We start from the raw sequence: 17,968 nt of genomic DNA, 5'->3' as shown, positions 1-17,968 counted from the left end.
TGCTGATTTGATCCGTCTGTGTTTTAACTGTGTTTCGTGAACATAAGAATGGTTTATATGAGCGTTTAGCTTCGTCTCTGACCTTTCTATGGGTATGCAGCATCTCTGTGTTTATTGAAAAAAAGACATGGCTTTATGACTTCGCTGCGTGCTACACTGCCCCGGTACTGGGTGAAACAGGGAAGAAGATGTTAAGGAGTGAGTTCTGGTGAATATGTCAGATTAAAACATTACCCACGGTGTAATCTTGTTCCATTCTGTCCGACATGTTTCTTGTCCCTTTGGATAGTGAAATATAAGTAGTACAACTGTGGTCAGCAAAACTAGGAGGATAAAACCATCAGGTCACAAATCCATCGGAGGGTCACAAGACAAACAACCATTCACTCTCACACTTACAGTCAATTTAGAGTGTCCAATTTGCCTAATTCCCAGATCTTCATGTTTTTTGGACTGTGGGAAGAAATCCAATTTCCCGCAGAATATTTTTTGCTCTGAATTTAATGCAGTTCAATCTTATTTGCATAGCACCCATTCATAACATATATTATCCCAAGGTACTTTACATGGTAAGGTCAAGCCGCGACGCTTGTCGCGGGTCTCCTCCGCACTCCCGCTTCCCATCGCCCTGGCAGCGCTCTCTCCCCCACCTGACTCTCGTCTGGGCCACTACGTCCGCACACGGAGGCCTGTCGCTTCCCCTGGCCCCTCGCTGCCCATCCGCAGCTCATCATCTCCGTCGTACCCGCTCCGCTTATCAGAAAATTTTACGAAAGTATAGATCAGGGGTGTCTAACATACGGCCGGATCCGGCCCGCTAGTGGTACTACCGAGTATTTGCATAAAATCAAACGGTACCCGAAATCGGTACTTGAACGCATCCTTGTAACATTATCCAAGTGGAAGAGTAGGCGATTTCCTAAGCTGACTTGAACGCAGCACTGCTCGCAAAGAACGCGATGACGTAGTTTGTTAACGTCCGTCATTCATTGGCTGCGACGTTCAAGCGTCATGACGTCAATGTGCTGCGTTGCCGCCAGTTAGCTCCGGTGTGGCTAAGAACAGCGCGAAGCAGTTTGTTAGCTCTGTGTGTTGCTGTTATTTTATATATTATTTTCCGGTCCAACATAGTTATATGAACTGTTGCCGTGTCTTCGGCGTTATTCATTTCCGTGCCCGGAAAAGAATCACGCCGTTAAACGGAACGTTAGATGGGCACACGGACGCTTTTGAGCGTTATTAGTTCGATGTCATTTTGCGATGAGTTTACTGGTCCGGCCCCCTTGAGGTCGGATTAAGCTGGATGCGGCCCCCCCGGACCAAAATGAGTTTGACACCCCTGGTATAGATAATTGCTGCAAAATGTAATGAAGTAAAAGTAAAAAGTATGCACTATTTATTCTACTTAAGTAAAGTACAGATATGTGAAAAATATACTTAAGTACAGTAACAAAGTATTTGTACTTAGTTACACTCACAACTGCCCAAGCATGACTACTGTTGTACTACCCGTACTAGACTGGGTTCACACCCTCTCTCACACTATGCATGAGCCCAGGAAGTGCTTATCCTTGTTTGCATGCTTGAATACAGGCAGACATGAGTGCATGCTCAGACAGTCCAGAGCTGCTGCTGAGAGCTGCTGCTAGAATCTAGGAAACAAGAGATGCGCTGCAGCCATAGTTGCTGGACACCGGTCACAGCTCAGGAACGTGTGGAGGGGGTTTCAGCTTGCATCACTTTTCCCGTCAACTGGGTAAAGTGGTGAGGGAGAGAAGGAGAGAGGGAGTGGAATCAGAGTGAGGAGAGAGAGCGAGAGGTCAAGAGAGTAGGAGAGTGGGCTGGAGAGAGAGAGAGAGAGAGAAGCAAGTAAGCACATTCTTGGTCAGGTTGCCAGTTTTTATGTGTAGGTGTGCATGAAGAGTGCCAGCATGTCGTGTGTGTGTGTGTGCGTGCGTGCGTGTGCGTGTGTGGCAGAGTTAGACTGTATTCCTGTCAGCTGTTGATAAGCGTCCTTTTTTAGACAGGCACCTACTTGTGACGCACAGCAACACACACATACACAGGGTCTGGTTTCCTTGACTTCAGGACATTACATTGACTTACATTAATTTCCTGGAGACTGCTGTCTTAACCCTAACCTTTAACAACATGTCTTTACTTTACAAATGTAATCATTTACATTATTAGGACTTGATTTTTATCCCCACAAGGAAGTTAAGTTCCCGTAACGTGACTATTTAAACAGATTTAGGTCCTCACAACATGAGTAATACTTAGAACACACTAGAGTTGTTTTTTTATTATTTATTATTATTATTATTATTATTTTTATTTTTATGAACTGCAATGTATTTGTACAAGTTCTAAATGCTTATTAATTACTTATGTTGTTTGGTGCATGATAAACATAATACTGGTGAAGTAAGAATTAGACTGAATGGCTTTAGTTCATAACTGGGTCAACAAGAGTACATGAAAAAAAGCATATCAATACAAAAAAAACAAATGAAGTTAGAATGTATATGGTTGAATTTCAATAATCCTTCAGTTTCCTTTGCACATTCATTTATGTTTAACTAATATAAATAATCTAAAGCCTCTAGAAATAATAACAAGTTATCCAAAGTTATCCTAAATCCACTGTCTTTTAAAAAAATCTATTTGACAATAATGCTTCTTCTCCAACATAATATACCATAGAGGACAAAATACAATAAACAGGAACTGATTCCCTGTGAAAACTATATTTGTATGCATTTTCTATGTGCTTTTTACTTTGACATCCTCAAATTCTTCATTCCTCAGCCTGTACACAGAGCTTATAGTCTAATATTAGCCAATGAGAAAATAAACAGGGGCATATAACCTGGGGTATTCGACATATAAATCTGTGTGAAACACTGCAGGTGTTTTATGAGGCTGGAGGTGTTTGGCTCCTATAGCTTGGTGGCAGCGCCTGCACAGTGGACAGCCGACCTCTCTGTCTTTACCGTCTGTGCCTTGTTAATCAATCAATCAATCAATCAATCTTTATTTGTTTCGCCCACAGTTTAAAAAACATAGTTTGTCTCACGGGACTTCACAGGGTTGGTAACATCCTCTGTCTAAAGCCAAAATAGTTCCAAATGTGACTTTTGGAGTTCAATTTTTTTGAGCAAAGTTAGCGGAGCCACTGACGACGTCGCCACGTAAAGAAGAGGTTAACCGATATTAGTTATTATTAGTACTTGCTTCAGTCTCAACTGGTCCTGAAAATGTCAGTGTTTATGCCAGAAAAGGGGACGGGGATGTGGCTGCTCACTGATGCATTTAGGCAACAGCCCTCAGGCTCCGAATGTCGGGTGCCCCCTATCGGCTCGGGGCCCCAAGCAGTTGCCTGCCTTGCCTGTTTGCAATGAAAGTGAGAAAGTGCACTAATGCGTTAAAAAAAATGTGCGCGTTAATTCCACAAATTAATCTTCGTGCGTTAACGCATTAATTTTGACAGCCCTAATTTTAACAATTTCATCCTGTGGCCTGATTGGACCCTCTGGTGGGCTGGTTCTGGCCTGCAGGCCGTACGTTTGCTTTAGAGCAACCATTGTTGCTCCTTGACTATAAACACCCTCTGTGCCCGTTTACATGCTGGCTTTATGTGAAGGTATAGACTGATGGTCTCCTGAAGTAGCTCCTAGGCCCTTTCCAAGTAGTTCACCAAAGTTTCAATAATCAAACATAAACCTGCTCACATTTTAATACAGTCAAAATAGAAGTGTCCTGCCCCTTCTAACACTAAATTATTATTTGCCAGTCAGTTGTCAATCAAACTGATGTGCTGCTGTTATCATGAGTGGTGAGATGTGTTGTGCAATAACTGCTCATACCAGTAAGAGGCACAAAAAAAATGGAATTTGTTTCACAAGTGTGTATGTGTGTGTATGTTTGTGTTTCTGCAGGACATCTCATGCTCGGGCCAAAGCAGAGGCTGCAGATCAGGCTGCTCACTCAGCCAGTCAAGATTCAGATATAGCCAGAGCTGTGGCCAGGGAACTCTCCCCGAGCTTCTATCAACCAGGTACTTAAACTGCAATAGTGTGGCGTGTATGGAAAGCAGTTTTAACATTTGTGGCCAGCCATGGCAAAACCAGGAACAACTCTGCCGAGGGACATTTCGAGTTATTTACATATTCTGAAAGTGTTACTGATAAATATTGTTATTTATCAGTGTTATGAGGAAATGTAATTGTTACCAATTGTATTGTATCCACATATTTGATTTTGGCAACTCTCCCATTTTATGTTGCCCCTCTGTGGCTGGGATCAGTTTAAAGTGTCCAGTTAACCCCATCAATGCGGAGCAATGGGGATTGGGGATCTTTCTCAGCAGTACTCCAGCACTTTACCTGCTGGGATTTAACCCTCCATTTACAAGCCAAGTTTCCTATTCACTCATCCATGGGCTGCCCATGTATCTCACTATTAATTCTCAAAATAAAATTGCACTACCTCTGATTATTGCATATTAGATATGTGAGATATATATATGAGAAAAAGTAGGAAGTTATGGGATTGAAGTCAGCAAACACGATTGGGTCCACCAGGGAAACCATGGACATACCCGCTTGGGACCCATATTGTCAGCCCTGCTGCTGCTGTCAACTGTGAGGAGGTTCTCCTCTAGGCCTCCCCTCTGACCTTGTGCATGCTGGGAATGTCTGAAAGCCTTTGACTGGTTTCTGAAGCAGAGGCTTAAGGCTTTCATGGAAACCCCACTGAGCTCACATAGATGCCTTCACTGTGAAATCATGGATACACATTTAATGTATCCTCAGAATTCATAAATCAGTTTGTGTTTGTGGCCCGTCATAGCAAAAGTGTGCAGAAGTCGGCCCAGTGCAAAACGAGTAAAAATAGTATTTGTATTTTTTTTAATTGTGCAAGTTGAAGTTTCGAAGCCACTAAATGCTTCAAATTGTGTGGGTCTTAAATCCATAAACTTTGTATTTGAAGTAGGGTTGTTTGCTCACTGTTAATCGATTCCTCGTTAGTGTGTGGTGACCTGACATTCCAGAGCTGTTATTGTTTTTTCGTTATCAGCTGTTTGGACAACAACAAAAAAATTCTCCCTAAAGCAGTTTGAGGAGTGCCTACATTCAAATGACAACATCTTCTTCAAATATTATCAGATGAACATGTGTTACACATTGTTGGAAAGCTTCGAAATGACACTTTCAGAATATAAATAACTAAAAATGTCCCTCAACCTACTTGTTCCCGGTTTTGCCATGTCTGGCCACATATATAATATGTTTAGTGTAGATCCAAATCAGGTGAATGGTGTAGGAATTGCAACACTTTCTGTAGACAGTGGTGTGTTTACACTGTTTGACCACACTGTGTCACTATACCTGGCTCACGAGAGACTCTTCCCTGCAGACTCCTACAGAGATGAATAAACACTGTTCAGCTATTCATACGACTCACAATCATTAAACAACATGGTGTCAGGCGTGCGATATCACTCAGTGTGACGTTCTTCGAACTCCCCGGAGCCACCGGAGACGGTTAACAGCAGAAAGTCCATGCCGTGCAAAACTAGCAAGTGAACAATCGCAGACGGATTCCAACGTCCAGACCCTCTCGTGTTTGACGGAAATGTGGCAGAGAACCGGCGCAAGTTTGAAAGAGAATATGAAATTTTTATTGCTGCCGCACACAGTGATAAACCTGCTAAAACAAGAGCCTACATACTCCTCAATCTTGCGGGACCCGAGGCTATCGAGAGAGAGCGGTCATTCACACATGCACCCGTGATTATGTCGGATCAGAATGACGTCATAACGCCAGCAGAGTCCAGAGAGGATCCTGAATGTTTAAAGAATAAGTTTAAGGAGATCTGCATCCCAGAGACTAACGTGATAATGGAAAGGCATAACTTCAATACCAGGTACCGAAAACCCGGTGAGACAATTGAGGCATGTGAGTACATTAAAAAGCCAGGCTAAAACCTGCAACTTTGGAGCATTACAAGACGAGCTCATCCGAGACAGGCTCGTTTGTGGAACTAACAGTGACAGTGTAAGACGTGCCGTACTCAAAGAGACTAACCTCACATTAGTAAAAGCAATACGCATCTGTCAGATAAGCAAGCTCACTGAACAACACAGCAAAGCCCTCTGTGCACCGAAGCATGCAGCTACTGCCAGTGTGGATGCCGTGCAGATAAAGTGGTGGCAAATTCTAGGGTAAAATGAAATATGACATGAAGCATGAGAATTCATCAACCATAATTTTAAGATGCAAAAATTGTGGTGGCACTCATCCAGCCAAACGAGAACAATGCGCACCTTTTGGACAGGCGTGTCACAAGTGCAAAAAACAGAACCATTTAAAAAAGCAATGCAGATCTGCAAGACATGGCACATTTAGCTCAACAGATTCTGAGAGTGAGGATACGTTCACTGTTGAAGGCTTGTCACTACATGATGATAGTGACATGAACTCAGCACAAGCCAATAAAAAGGAAGGACATTGCACTGTGATGGTGAACAACGAATCCCTCAAGCTGAAGGTAGACACTGGGGCCAAATGTAATGTGATTTCAGCAGACACTCTCAGTGTTATAAGGCACATAAAATCATTGTATAAGCCACACAAGCAAGTTAAACTTGTTGCATTTGGAGGAGCCATGATTAACCCGATCGGTGCAGTGCATTTACAATGCATGTTAAACGAGCAGTAATACGACCTGCAATTTCAGGTTGTGAAAGAAAATGTACATCCTATTCTGGGCCTAAAAGATAGCCTGAAGATGAAATTGGTCACTTTCAGTAAAGAAGTACACCATAAAGACACTGCCCAGCAACAAACTCTGTCAGAGAAAGTGTTTGAGGACTATGCAGATCTATTCGAAGACAAAGTTGGTGACCTACCGGTGACCTACTCAATGAAAATGGATCCAAACGTGGAACTGTAGTCAACCCCCCACGGCGCATCCCTGTGGCGATGCGAGAGAGAGTGGAAAAAGAGCTCCAGAGAATGCAAGCACTAGGAGTAATTGAACCTGTGGAAGACCCTACAGAATGGGTTTCAAACATGGTTGCCACACACAAAAAAGAGGCCGATGATGTACGCATCTGCATAGACCCAAGAGACCTAAACAAGGCACGCCCCCTCACCATCCCATGCCCACAGTAGAGGAGGTCGTAGCACAAATGTCAGGTGCCACTGTCTTCTCAGTCCTGGATGCTAAAAGCTCCTTTTGGCAAATCAAACTTGACGAAACTTCATCCATTGGCACTACTTTCACAACCCCCTTCGGCAGATTTAAATTCTGTTGGAGGATTTAGTTGGAGGATGTAGACAGTGGTGTGTTTACGCTGTTTGACCACACTGTGTCGCTATACCTGGAAAGAGTCTCACGAGAGTTAGAGAGTTAACAACGGGACTTTGGTTGTTGTTGTACACACAGTGGCTGTATCTATGTTTCCCTGCAGACTCCTACAGAGATAAATAAACGCTGTTCAACTATTCATATGACTCACAGTCAGTAAACAACACTTTCTATATGTGCCTCCCACTTTTTAGGGGACCAAAAATAATGGGACAATTGACTGAAAAGCTTTTTCATGGACAGGTGTGGACTATTCCCTCATTATGTCATCTTCAATTAGGCAGGTCAAAGGTCTGGAGTTGATTCCAGGAGTGACATTTGCATTTGGAATCTGTTTCTGTTAACTCTCAATATGAGATCCAAGGAGCTGTCAGTGAAGCAAGCCATCATAAGTGCTGAAAAATGCGTGGACATGTATGGCTGCCAATGGTTTCAGAACTCATTTGTTTCACAGTGCAGATGGACAATGACCCAAAGCATACTGTAAAAGCAACCAAAGAGTTTTTTAAGGCAAATAAGTTGAATGTTATGCAATGGCCAGATCAATCACATGACCTGACTGCAAAGAATTATTAAACAATGAAAGTTTGATTCATGATTGTTTAGTTTGTCCCTTTACTTTTGGGAGGTACATATTTCAATTGTTGTAATTTATACACTGTGCAATTGATTTGGATGTAAATACCCTCAAATTAAAGCTGAAAGTCAGCAGTGAAAGCACGTGTTCAATATTTAGAGGAGGAGGGGTACTTGTGACTCAAAGCTTACCTGACTTTGCCAAATACACACAACTGCTATAAATAAATAAATAATTACACAACCTATTACTCAAACTTTGAACTGCAGCTCTTTGTGGTTGATTTTGCATGTCCTGTTTTGTCTAGCGCCCTCTAAAGTGTGACTTTTTGGCTGACGTCACTCCTTGTCTGTGGGGATTTTAATGTTCATGTTTGTTGTCCATCTAACCAATTGGCTAATGACTTTAAATGCCTATGGAATTCATTTGGTCTCACTCACTTGGTGGTAAAATCAACACATCATCTCAGTCAAACTGGACCTGATGATCATCTCTCATGGGCTCTCTGTCTCTATTGCAGTGTTTGTACAAAGCAGCCATTTTGGAATCCTAACTCGAGGTTGCTCCAAGTTTCTTAGTTGGAAATCCAGAGAGACCTCAGATATTCAGAGTTCCGAAGACAACAATGCAGCATTATTATGCAGCATTACTACCCACAGACAGTCTGTTAATGTAAACACTCAGTTTATAACATACCAATTGAAATATACTTTTTTTTAACTCTCTGTTTTATCATCTTAATCTCTAACAATGTTCACACTGCACACTGCATTGTTTGTTTTTAGCTCAGTGTCATGATAGCATCACAGACACATCCTTTTATTTGCCTTTCTTCCAGGCCCTGACTACATCCGACAGAAGTACAATGAGCCATTGGAGGAGGTTCCTGTGGAGGAAAAAAAGGAAAAGTCTCCATCCGGGAGCCCACACTTCTATCGGAAAGGAACAACACCCACCCAGTCTCCCTCTGAGAGCCCAGATCCCAGCCCAACTCCATCACCTGAAGCTGTTAAGAAGAGTACTGCAACTCCAGCCACCATCACTCCTGCAAAGCCTGCTGGGAAAGAGAACAAAACCCCAACTTCTGAGTCTCTGACAGCAGGTAAACAGCTTGGCTTAATCTGAATGTGCAGATTTGGCACGGGGACCTCGGGCTTCTCCTCCTCACAGTGAGTGCTTAAGAAGTAACATCAGCACTACATCACAGTTTTCTCTTGCCTCTAATGGAGGCTGATGAAAGGCAAATTCTGTTCTGTTTTATTATTATTTTTAATAATATTATTTATGAGGAATGTGGCACATTAGACAGGTCTGTACAGCAATGTGAGCTACAGTTGTGAAGACAGAAAAAATACTTATGAACATGATCAGAAATAATGCACTGTACATCACAAAATAGCAATAAAAAGGACCATACTACTTTCTTATTTTTTTCTCTTTCAAGGTGAGCAAAATACAAACAAATGTTTACAAGGTATATGCATTTTAAAAAGTAAAAGGGGGAAATGAAAAATAAACTAACATAATAAAGTCCAACATATTAACCAACTACAGGGGGATTCGTCAATCGAGAGATAAGGATGGTAGAGATCTGAAGAGAGTTAAGAGAGACTTCCACTTAGAAAACACTGTCTGCACAATTATTAGGCAAGTTATATTTTTGAGGATTAGTTTTATTATTGAACAACGACTGTTCTAGTTCTCTTGGTCAATCCAAAATGTTAATGAACATAAACCTGAATGTTTAAGAAAGTAAAAGTGAGGTTTTGAATAATAATTCTAGTGTGCAGAATTATTATGCAACTAAATGAAAAAAAACAAAAATGTTCCCATCTCACTTATTTTCATATGTTAAAGTGATAATAATAAAATAACTCAAAATTTACAAATAAACATTTCTGACATGTCAAAAAAAAAACAGTGACCAATATAGCCACCCTTCTTTTCAATAACTGTCACAAGGCTTCCATTCATGGAGTCTGTCAGTTTCTTGATCTGTTGACGATCAACTTTTGGTTCAGCAGCAACCACAGTCTCCCAGACACTGTTCAGAGAGGTGGACTGTATTCCTTCACTGTAAGTCTCCCATTTAAGCAGGGCCCACAGGTTCTTGATAGGGTTTAGTTCAGGTGAGGAAGGGGGTCCTGTACCACTGCTTGAAGAAAAGTGTCCTCTAAAAACTGGCAGTAGGTTTGGGGGTTGATTTTGAGGTCATCTTCAACCAGAAGACCAGTCGGAGGGGGCAGACGGCGACAAAACCATGGATAGTGGCCCCTGCCTCCCGCACCCAGAGCCCGCTAGGTCCCTTGATGTTCATGACATTTCAACTTGTGTGCTTTGTTCAATGGTGGTCGGGTTTCCGGCTTCCTTAGCTTGGCCATGTATCTAAGCACTGAACACCTTGTAGATCTTAAAACAATTTCCAGGCCTTTGTGAAACCTGAAAAAGTGGGATAAGCTAGGGCAGGCTGAAATAAGTGGTTTATCAGTAACGGAGCCGAGGTGGAAGCGGACACAAACTGTTTTGCTGCATTCTGAATTGGAATTGGTACCAGATTGTATGGGTTATGAGGGAGGCCAGAGAGGGTAGTAGAAATGGAAGAAAATGGTAAGAAAAGCCAATAAAAAGGGTGTGTTGAAAGACTTTACCTGAAACTTTTTGAAGCCCAATAATACAAGGGAGAGAAAGTCCAGCATTTAGCTTACATCTCTGAAGGATGGACTTGCGTATTCTTCTTTCCACACAATAAAAAAATAGATGAATGGTCTTAAAAAGTGCTTTAGATAGGAAAAGAGACATTAGAATAAGAACAGGAAGTTAGCATATAAAAGAGTGGATATTGATCTAGAGTTTAATGAATGCTGCGGCGTCCTCCAAACCGTATCCCTGGTATCTCACAGACCCGGGCTGTCTTAGCGGTATGGTTGGGAAAGATGGATATAGACATTGCACCAACTTTGATCCGTGGGGCTCCGGTCACTCCTGAGTCCCTCAAAAGGCCTACAGTTGACTGCTCCATGTAGCCTCGCCATCAAACCTCCACTGGTTAGATTGTTTTCTCAGAGCTAGCCTCCCGGCCCTCAGCAGCCAGCTCTGAGTACTTGGCCTTCTTACGTTCATAGGCAGCCTCCAACCCCTTCTTTACTCCACAGTGGGCAACTTCACCCCACCAGCACAAGCACTGCTTCTCTGGTTAACTACCTCCTCTTTTCCTCTCTTCTACTCCGCAGGTGTAACAAAAGCAGCATCAAAACTGTCTCTCAATCAGGAAGTGAGACAGAATGAGGCTCCAGCTGTCATCAAACCGGCTGTTAACACATCAGCCAGTGTTTACCCCAGTAATGGGCAGATTCACTCCCAGTACCACGGTTACTATGTCAAGGCAGACATCAAGAGTCTTCCACCTGATGATCAAGCTGCCTTAGAGGATGACTTTCACCCATCGAGCCTTGCACGGATGCCGCCACCTCCCAAAAAGTCTCCGACACCACCATTAAAATCCATGTCAACCCTGAGTCCTTCACCAGTTCCCCTCAAAGAGAGCACCAAAGCCCTAGAGCCTTCCAAACCAAAAAGACAGGAAACAATGAAACCAAAGAGCCTTGCAGAAACCAAGAAAGCGAGCATGGAAATAGCTCCTGAAATTGTAGAGGAGGAGTCGGTGAGTTTGTTTAAAATATGATGATATTTGACTCTTTAAGTGTTTTAATATTCTGATTAATATATGTATATATATATATATACACATATTTCTAGTGTTGATGAATATTGCAGTTTTGCCTTTCACCCATTCACTCACACTTTCATAAAATGCATCTATGTGCAGCACATTCTCTGGGTCATAGGTGCCAGCACAGCTGTCAGAAGCAACACGTCTTGCCCCAGGACTATTAGTCATGTCGACGGATTCGGGAATGGAACCCACAACCTTTGAGTTGAAAGACGGCTCGCTCTACCAATGAGCTACCGTCATACAAAAGTCAAGTTCTTCTGAAAGCCTGGGTCACACATTCTGTGTCCGTGTGTCCACAGAGGGCTGCTATGATCCTAGTGAAGTTTATCTTGAACATGGGACAGCCCATGGCCATGTGGAACGGGAGCTGGTCTTATAACCAGAGGATTGGCGGTATAAATCAGGTCAAAAAAGCCTGAAAACGACTGTGAGCACTGAGGGGATGGAGAGCCTGGGTCTCCTGAGCATACCTCCAATGGAGTCACTAGTAGCGGCACTCCAAAATCGGTTAAAAAGGGTGTATTTTGCGGCTATTGCCGCCTGTCACATAGAGACTAAACAGGGAGTCAGCATCTGCTGGTGTGTTGCTTTATGAAAGGAGGGCAACGACTTCTTCCCATCTACAGGCCAGTGGTGCCACCTTGGGATTTGGCTGTGGTGCTGGAGGGATTACAGGGTCCTCCATTTGAACCTCTGGAGGGAGCCGACCTGAAATATCCTTTGTGCCCAAGGTGCCTGTCCACACTTATGTAGACAGAACGAGGGGCCTCAGATGGAGCGATCAGTTGTTTCTTGGGCTGGTCCCAGTCTTGGAAAACCTGTCACAGAACAATCCCTCTCCCACTGGATAGTGGAGGCAGTTGTGGTGGCATACAGACCTATTGGTCTGTGCGCGCACTCGACTCGTGGCCTTTCACCATCCTGGGCCTTATTCAGGGGAGTGTTTGTTGACATTTGTGCTGCGGCGAGTTGGTCCTTGCCTCTCACTTTTGTCCGTTTCTCAGCCCTGTGCGTGGCATGTGCGCTTCTGGAGTACTAGGTGGAAGTAATTCTAAGTCTTTTCTGGTTGGTGGATGCTAGATAAGCTGAGACATCGAAAAAAAAAATATTATGAAAAAGAACATGAGGTTATTTACATAACCGCGGTTCTTTGAGCAATATGAGCGAGATGTCTCACCAGACAACTCTTCTTGCTTGGGCAGATGAGAAGCGGTTGCTTATCTTGAATGAGGTTGTGCCCTCCACACACACTATTTGTAATAGGTGGCACAGGTGAGCTGAGGGACACGTTCACCAGCCAAATGGTATATGTATAGCCCAAATTCATATTGGCCCTGGTGGACATGATACTTTACAACCATGTACAGAACTATTACTTTTACTTCATTACACATTGCATTGTGTGTGTACAGAATATGCCGCAGTAACAGAACTTTATAATGTAATATGAACCTTTATCTCCACAGGGCCCTAACTCCATCCTGGTGGCTCTTGTGATGCTGTTGAATGTAGGTCTAGCAATCATTTTTGTCCATTTCCTCACCTGACCAAACATCACCTCAGGTAAGAACTGATATGAATTGCTTCTTTTGATGGTCCTCACTTAAAAAATGTCTACACTGTTTCGTGTTATGTATTCATTCCATCCTAACACAACTGTATGGCGCGTATCACAGGTTTATTCTAATGCAGGTTGCACACCAACAACATGGCAGAGAATTGGGCATCTACAATCATTCAACATCATAATCATAATTAAATTGTGTTCTGCTCACAGTTTAAGATAACTGGACTTAAAGCGGAACTAGACCGGAAGTTCCTATTATCGCTGTTTTTTTGGTGTGTATCTGCGTCATTACCTTGTTTATGAAGCACTGACGGTTCTAAACAAACAGTTCAGCCATTGCTGAGAACGTTGTGTTTTATTGTAATCTCGGGGCTCAACGAGATCACTGAAAAGCCCGTAATAGTTACGTAAGCAGCAGTTCTCCTGAACAACCGATCGTCCTGCTCTGGGCACTTGTCCGGGCACATCCGGTTACGTACATTGAACCGCAGAAGAAGAATAACGTCCGTTGTGGAGGTGTTTCACGAGCAACAGTGTCTTCTGACTCTGGGTCTGACTCCGGTTTAAAGTCATAAAAGGGACTGCGGCGGTGAGTCGTGACAAAGCTATTTTTTTAAACACTGTTAAAACAATGTTTTGATAATGAGGAGCAGTGCATCCGCCGTTCCAGAGGGGGGAGCTGTGCTTCTGAGAACGGATGTGCTGGATAGTACTGGCCAATCACAAGACTCTGTCTTCCGGGGGAGAAAGTTCACTCTGAAATCTCGCAGCAAAGAAACACTGTCAGAAAAGAGGATTTCTATCGGCTAGTTCACAGCAACTAGGAGGTTTTTGACCATAAAAACAAGTTAATGTATGTAAGTAGACCTCCATAACTAACATTTATGTGCAACAGGACCACTCTATGTGACCTTTAAAGGCGCCATATGTAAGAATGTGTTACTACACTCAAATTAAAATTTTAAGTTTTATGTGGTCTGTAAAACGTTGGGTCATTCTTCAGTAGTTATCGTAGCTTTGTAGCAACCGAACTTCTGCTCATTGGCACCAAATCCACCCCATCAAAGATCAGCAGCTTCTCCAATCTCATTGATCGCTCATTCAGCATATTTGTCGATTTGTCCCTCTCACCAAACAGCACTGCTATTCTGGTCACATATCAACTTGTCGCGACTATTGCAACTACCATTTTTTTGTTTACCTTCCATAAACTGCAACTTGTCTAAAGCTCTGCTGCCTGCGTCATTACTAGGACCACCTCCATTAGTCATATAACATCTATCCTGCAGCAACTCCACTGGCTCCCTGTCAAATACCGTATCATTTATAAGATCCTGCTCCTCAGTTCTTTTTCATAATACTCCTTTTGATGTCTCACTATGGGAAGCAAGCCCCGCTGAGACCTGAGAAACACTTATCTCATCAAATCCTGACTGGCTGGTGAACGTATCCATTCGCTCAGCCGTATGTAGTGCAACCTACTTAATATTCCAAAAACCTCTTCTCACCGAACCTCAACCACCGCTTGGGCGGCTGAGAAGTGGTTGCTTATCTTGAATGAGGTTGTGTCCTCCACACACGCTATTTGTAGTAGCTAGTGTGTGTGCGTGTGTGTGTGTGTGTAAAACGTCATTCATTTGCACATAGTACCCCATATGATTTATTATTTTGTATTAAGTAGTTTAAAAAAAAAAGTAAAAAGGATCTGGTATAAAAAAAAAAATGGGGGATTTTATTTTTAGGCCATATCAACGGATGGACACATTCACCAGCCAATCAGGATCGACGTAATGAGATAAGTGCCTCTGAGGTCGCAGCGGGACTTGCTTCCCATAGTGAGATATCTCACTCAAATTACTCAAAGCCAGGGTTCTGTAAATAACGTCTAAGTTTCAACAACCTCGCCACTCAGTTCCTCGCCAACCTACTCCACATCAACACACCCATCAGCTCAAAACTCAAAACTCCTTTATCTATGTTCCTTTTGCTTTCTTAGTATACTCGTTGTGTCCTATACTGTTTTTTTGTATTTTAATTAGTGCTGTCAAGCGATAAAAAATATTTAATCACGATTAATCGCAATTAATCGCATATTTTCATGTATTTTAAATTTCCCTTGATTTCTTTTTGTTCCATTATTTTTTACTAATTATAATGCACTTGATTTCTAACACTCTCATGGGTCTCCCGAGAGACTGGCCTCGCCTAGCAGCTGACTGGTGTCGACCAGGGGAATCCGACTGTTTAATTTGAACAAAGCATCTCAAAGGCCTGCAGCAGGTGTTGATGCGATGTGATTTCTGCCCAGTGAGGAAATTCAATTTCACTTACTCGGTGAGGCAGGGCGGCGAGCCCTGAGCGGGCTCTCGGTTCTGTCCGGTACGGTGCTTTTATTGTGTGTTTTCATTAGGAATAGCACCAAAATAACCGTCCCCAACAATCTTTTGGCACCCTTCTTTTGGGGCACCAGAGAAAAATGGTACAAACTGCCGAAACAGCCACAAACTTTGCAGAAAATAACAGCTGTTGGATGTCCTCCATTGTCATGCGCTGTGTCACATTTGGCATCTTGTGACATCACACTATGTATCTCATTGGCATGGCCATCGGGCACAGCTCACACCCCGCCTGTCAATTAAAGGTACAGTTCTCAATCGAAATTCCAAACCGTATCATACTGTACCAAACCAAACCTGTACCATGATGGAAACATGGCATATGAATATGTATCATTATTATTAGTAGTGTAACCCTCCTAGAATGTCTACACTGTACCTTTAAGTTTAGTGACTTTGCCCCTGCATAACACAATATTTAAACTGAAATTGATGGTTTTCAGTAAAAAAAACAAAAACATTCTCAAGGCGAAAATGACAAAATGATCTAATTAACAATATAACAAAATGTCTCCATTATAATTGTAATTATAATAAAAATGTCTCCATTAATTATTATAAGACAAAGGTGAGTTCGAATGAACTGATTTGACTTTAATCTGTATTTGAAAAAAAAATAAATAATAATCTGCGTCATTACCTCATTTATGAAGCCCTAAAGTTTCATGACAAACAGTTCAGCCACTACTGAGAATGCAGGGTTTTATTGTTTTCCTGAGCTCTCCAAAGCGGATCTGAAAAGTGCTCGATCGTGACGTAACTAGCAGGTCTCACCACTCTTCTGAAACGCAGCTACTCTTCTGTTGCTGCTGTAGAAACCAGCACTAGACGCTTCATAAGCTGCTAAAAATCTTCTTAAGAACCAAACTCAGTCTGAAACAGAGCGGCTCACGAGAGCGTCTGTGAGGAGATATTTAGAATGGCGCGTTTGCAGCAACGAGGAGGTTTTGACCATAAAAACAGGTTAATGTTTGTAAGTAGATAACTCACATGTAAGATAGGACCATTCTATGTCACCTTTAAATAATCCAAGTTTTCAACAGTTGTTTCTCTCTTAACACACATGAATGATGACGCCATCTTTCCCTGTTAACAACTAACTTTTCTGATTCTTCACAGAATTCATCCAAACTAGTCAGCTAAGCTGCTAAACCCTCCACCAGCCAAAGGGGCCTTTTAAAAATAATGAGAGGACTGAAAATAGACTAGTGAGGGAGGAGAAGAGTGGAGCAAAACAACATGGAGGATCGAGTGAGAGGGGGAAAAGTGAAGAGATAAAGATGAGACCTTCTCCAGCACCAGCCCCCCCCTCTCTGGATGGACTTAATGACTTTCTTTGGTGCCTGTGTCCAACCTGATTGGACTGGTGATGATTTGTGACTCCACTTCACAGAGTGAAAGGTGAAGCAAGCAAGTTGCTAGTTGGAAAATGACCCCCCGAGCCCCAGCTTTGGATTTCCCCCGTCAGGATTAAAAAAAAAAACAGAAAGCTCGAGCTCCGTTTCCATCTAAAAATTCATCTAAATCTGGAGGTTTTTTAAATGCTGCAATAAAAAAGGATTGTGCCTGGTCGAGCTGTGTGTGGAAGACAGTTTGTTTTCTAATGATCCTCCAGAGGAGCTGAGAGTGCCATCACTGCTGCTCATCACCTATAATGATGTTATTATTCAACAACAATATATTTTTTAAATCCACACGTTGGACAAAATATTCTAGACCAGCGTTTCCCAAAACTTTTTATATGGGGACCCTCATTTCAAAGACGGCAAACCATAGTGACGGGTCCGATGCTGCCCTTCCTGTAGTATTCGTAAAACTACTGCACCCGATACCACTATTATGTATCTTCAAGTGAGCTGAGCTCCTGTAATGGTAGGATTCAGTACACAGTACTCAAATTTAAGTAATTGTACTCGTGCTCAGTCATAAAAAAACTGGTGTCTGTGCATCCCTTTAAATCTCTATATAAATTGAGACATGAGCAGATTTTTGCATAATGTATCAACTAATTTAAAGCCATGTCTGTCACAACTAATATCATTTTGAATGATATTAGAAATTGTTGGTAAATTGATTCAAACTTAATTTCATGCACGTCATTTAAAAAGAAAAGCACACACATCTGGGTCGTTTAACGGTTAATGACAGATTTCTGCTTGTGATGTTGAAGAAGCCAGTTAATTGTTGTTTTAAGGGAAGAAAACTACACCCAGAAACATTAAAACACTAGAGTGATTACATGTGTTAGACCACAAAGAAACATTATATATGGATATATAACTGATGAAAATGATGGCCCAAGTTTTCCTTTGATAAGTAC

At 42.3% G+C, this 17,968-nt stretch overlaps 1 protein-coding gene across 1 annotated transcript in view; it reads left to right on the top strand.

Moving 5' to 3' along the window:
* LOC310942266 (junctophilin-1-like) overlaps positions 1-17,220 on the top strand; it is a 29,222-nt gene extending 12,002 nt beyond the window's left edge. The window contains exons 3-7 of the mRNA XM_083907619.1: positions 3,939-4,057; positions 8,791-9,054; positions 11,183-11,613; positions 13,152-13,248; positions 16,768-17,220. Of these exons, the coding sequence (XP_083763745.1) occupies positions 3,939-4,057; positions 8,791-9,054; positions 11,183-11,613; positions 13,152-13,232 (895 nt within the window). The 3' untranslated portion in view covers positions 13,233-13,248; positions 16,768-17,220. The remainder of the gene's footprint in view (positions 1-3,938; positions 4,058-8,790; positions 9,055-11,182; positions 11,614-13,151; positions 13,249-16,767) is intronic.
* The last annotated feature ends 748 nt before the right edge of the window (positions 17,221-17,968 follow it).

Source organism: Microchirus variegatus (genome assembly GCF_963457635.1).
Source record: "Microchirus variegatus genome assembly, chromosome: 21".
NCBI classification, from domain to species: domain Eukaryota; kingdom Metazoa; phylum Chordata; class Actinopteri; order Pleuronectiformes; family Soleidae; genus Microchirus; species Microchirus variegatus.
This window is presented reverse-complemented; position numbering and strand designations above follow the sequence as displayed.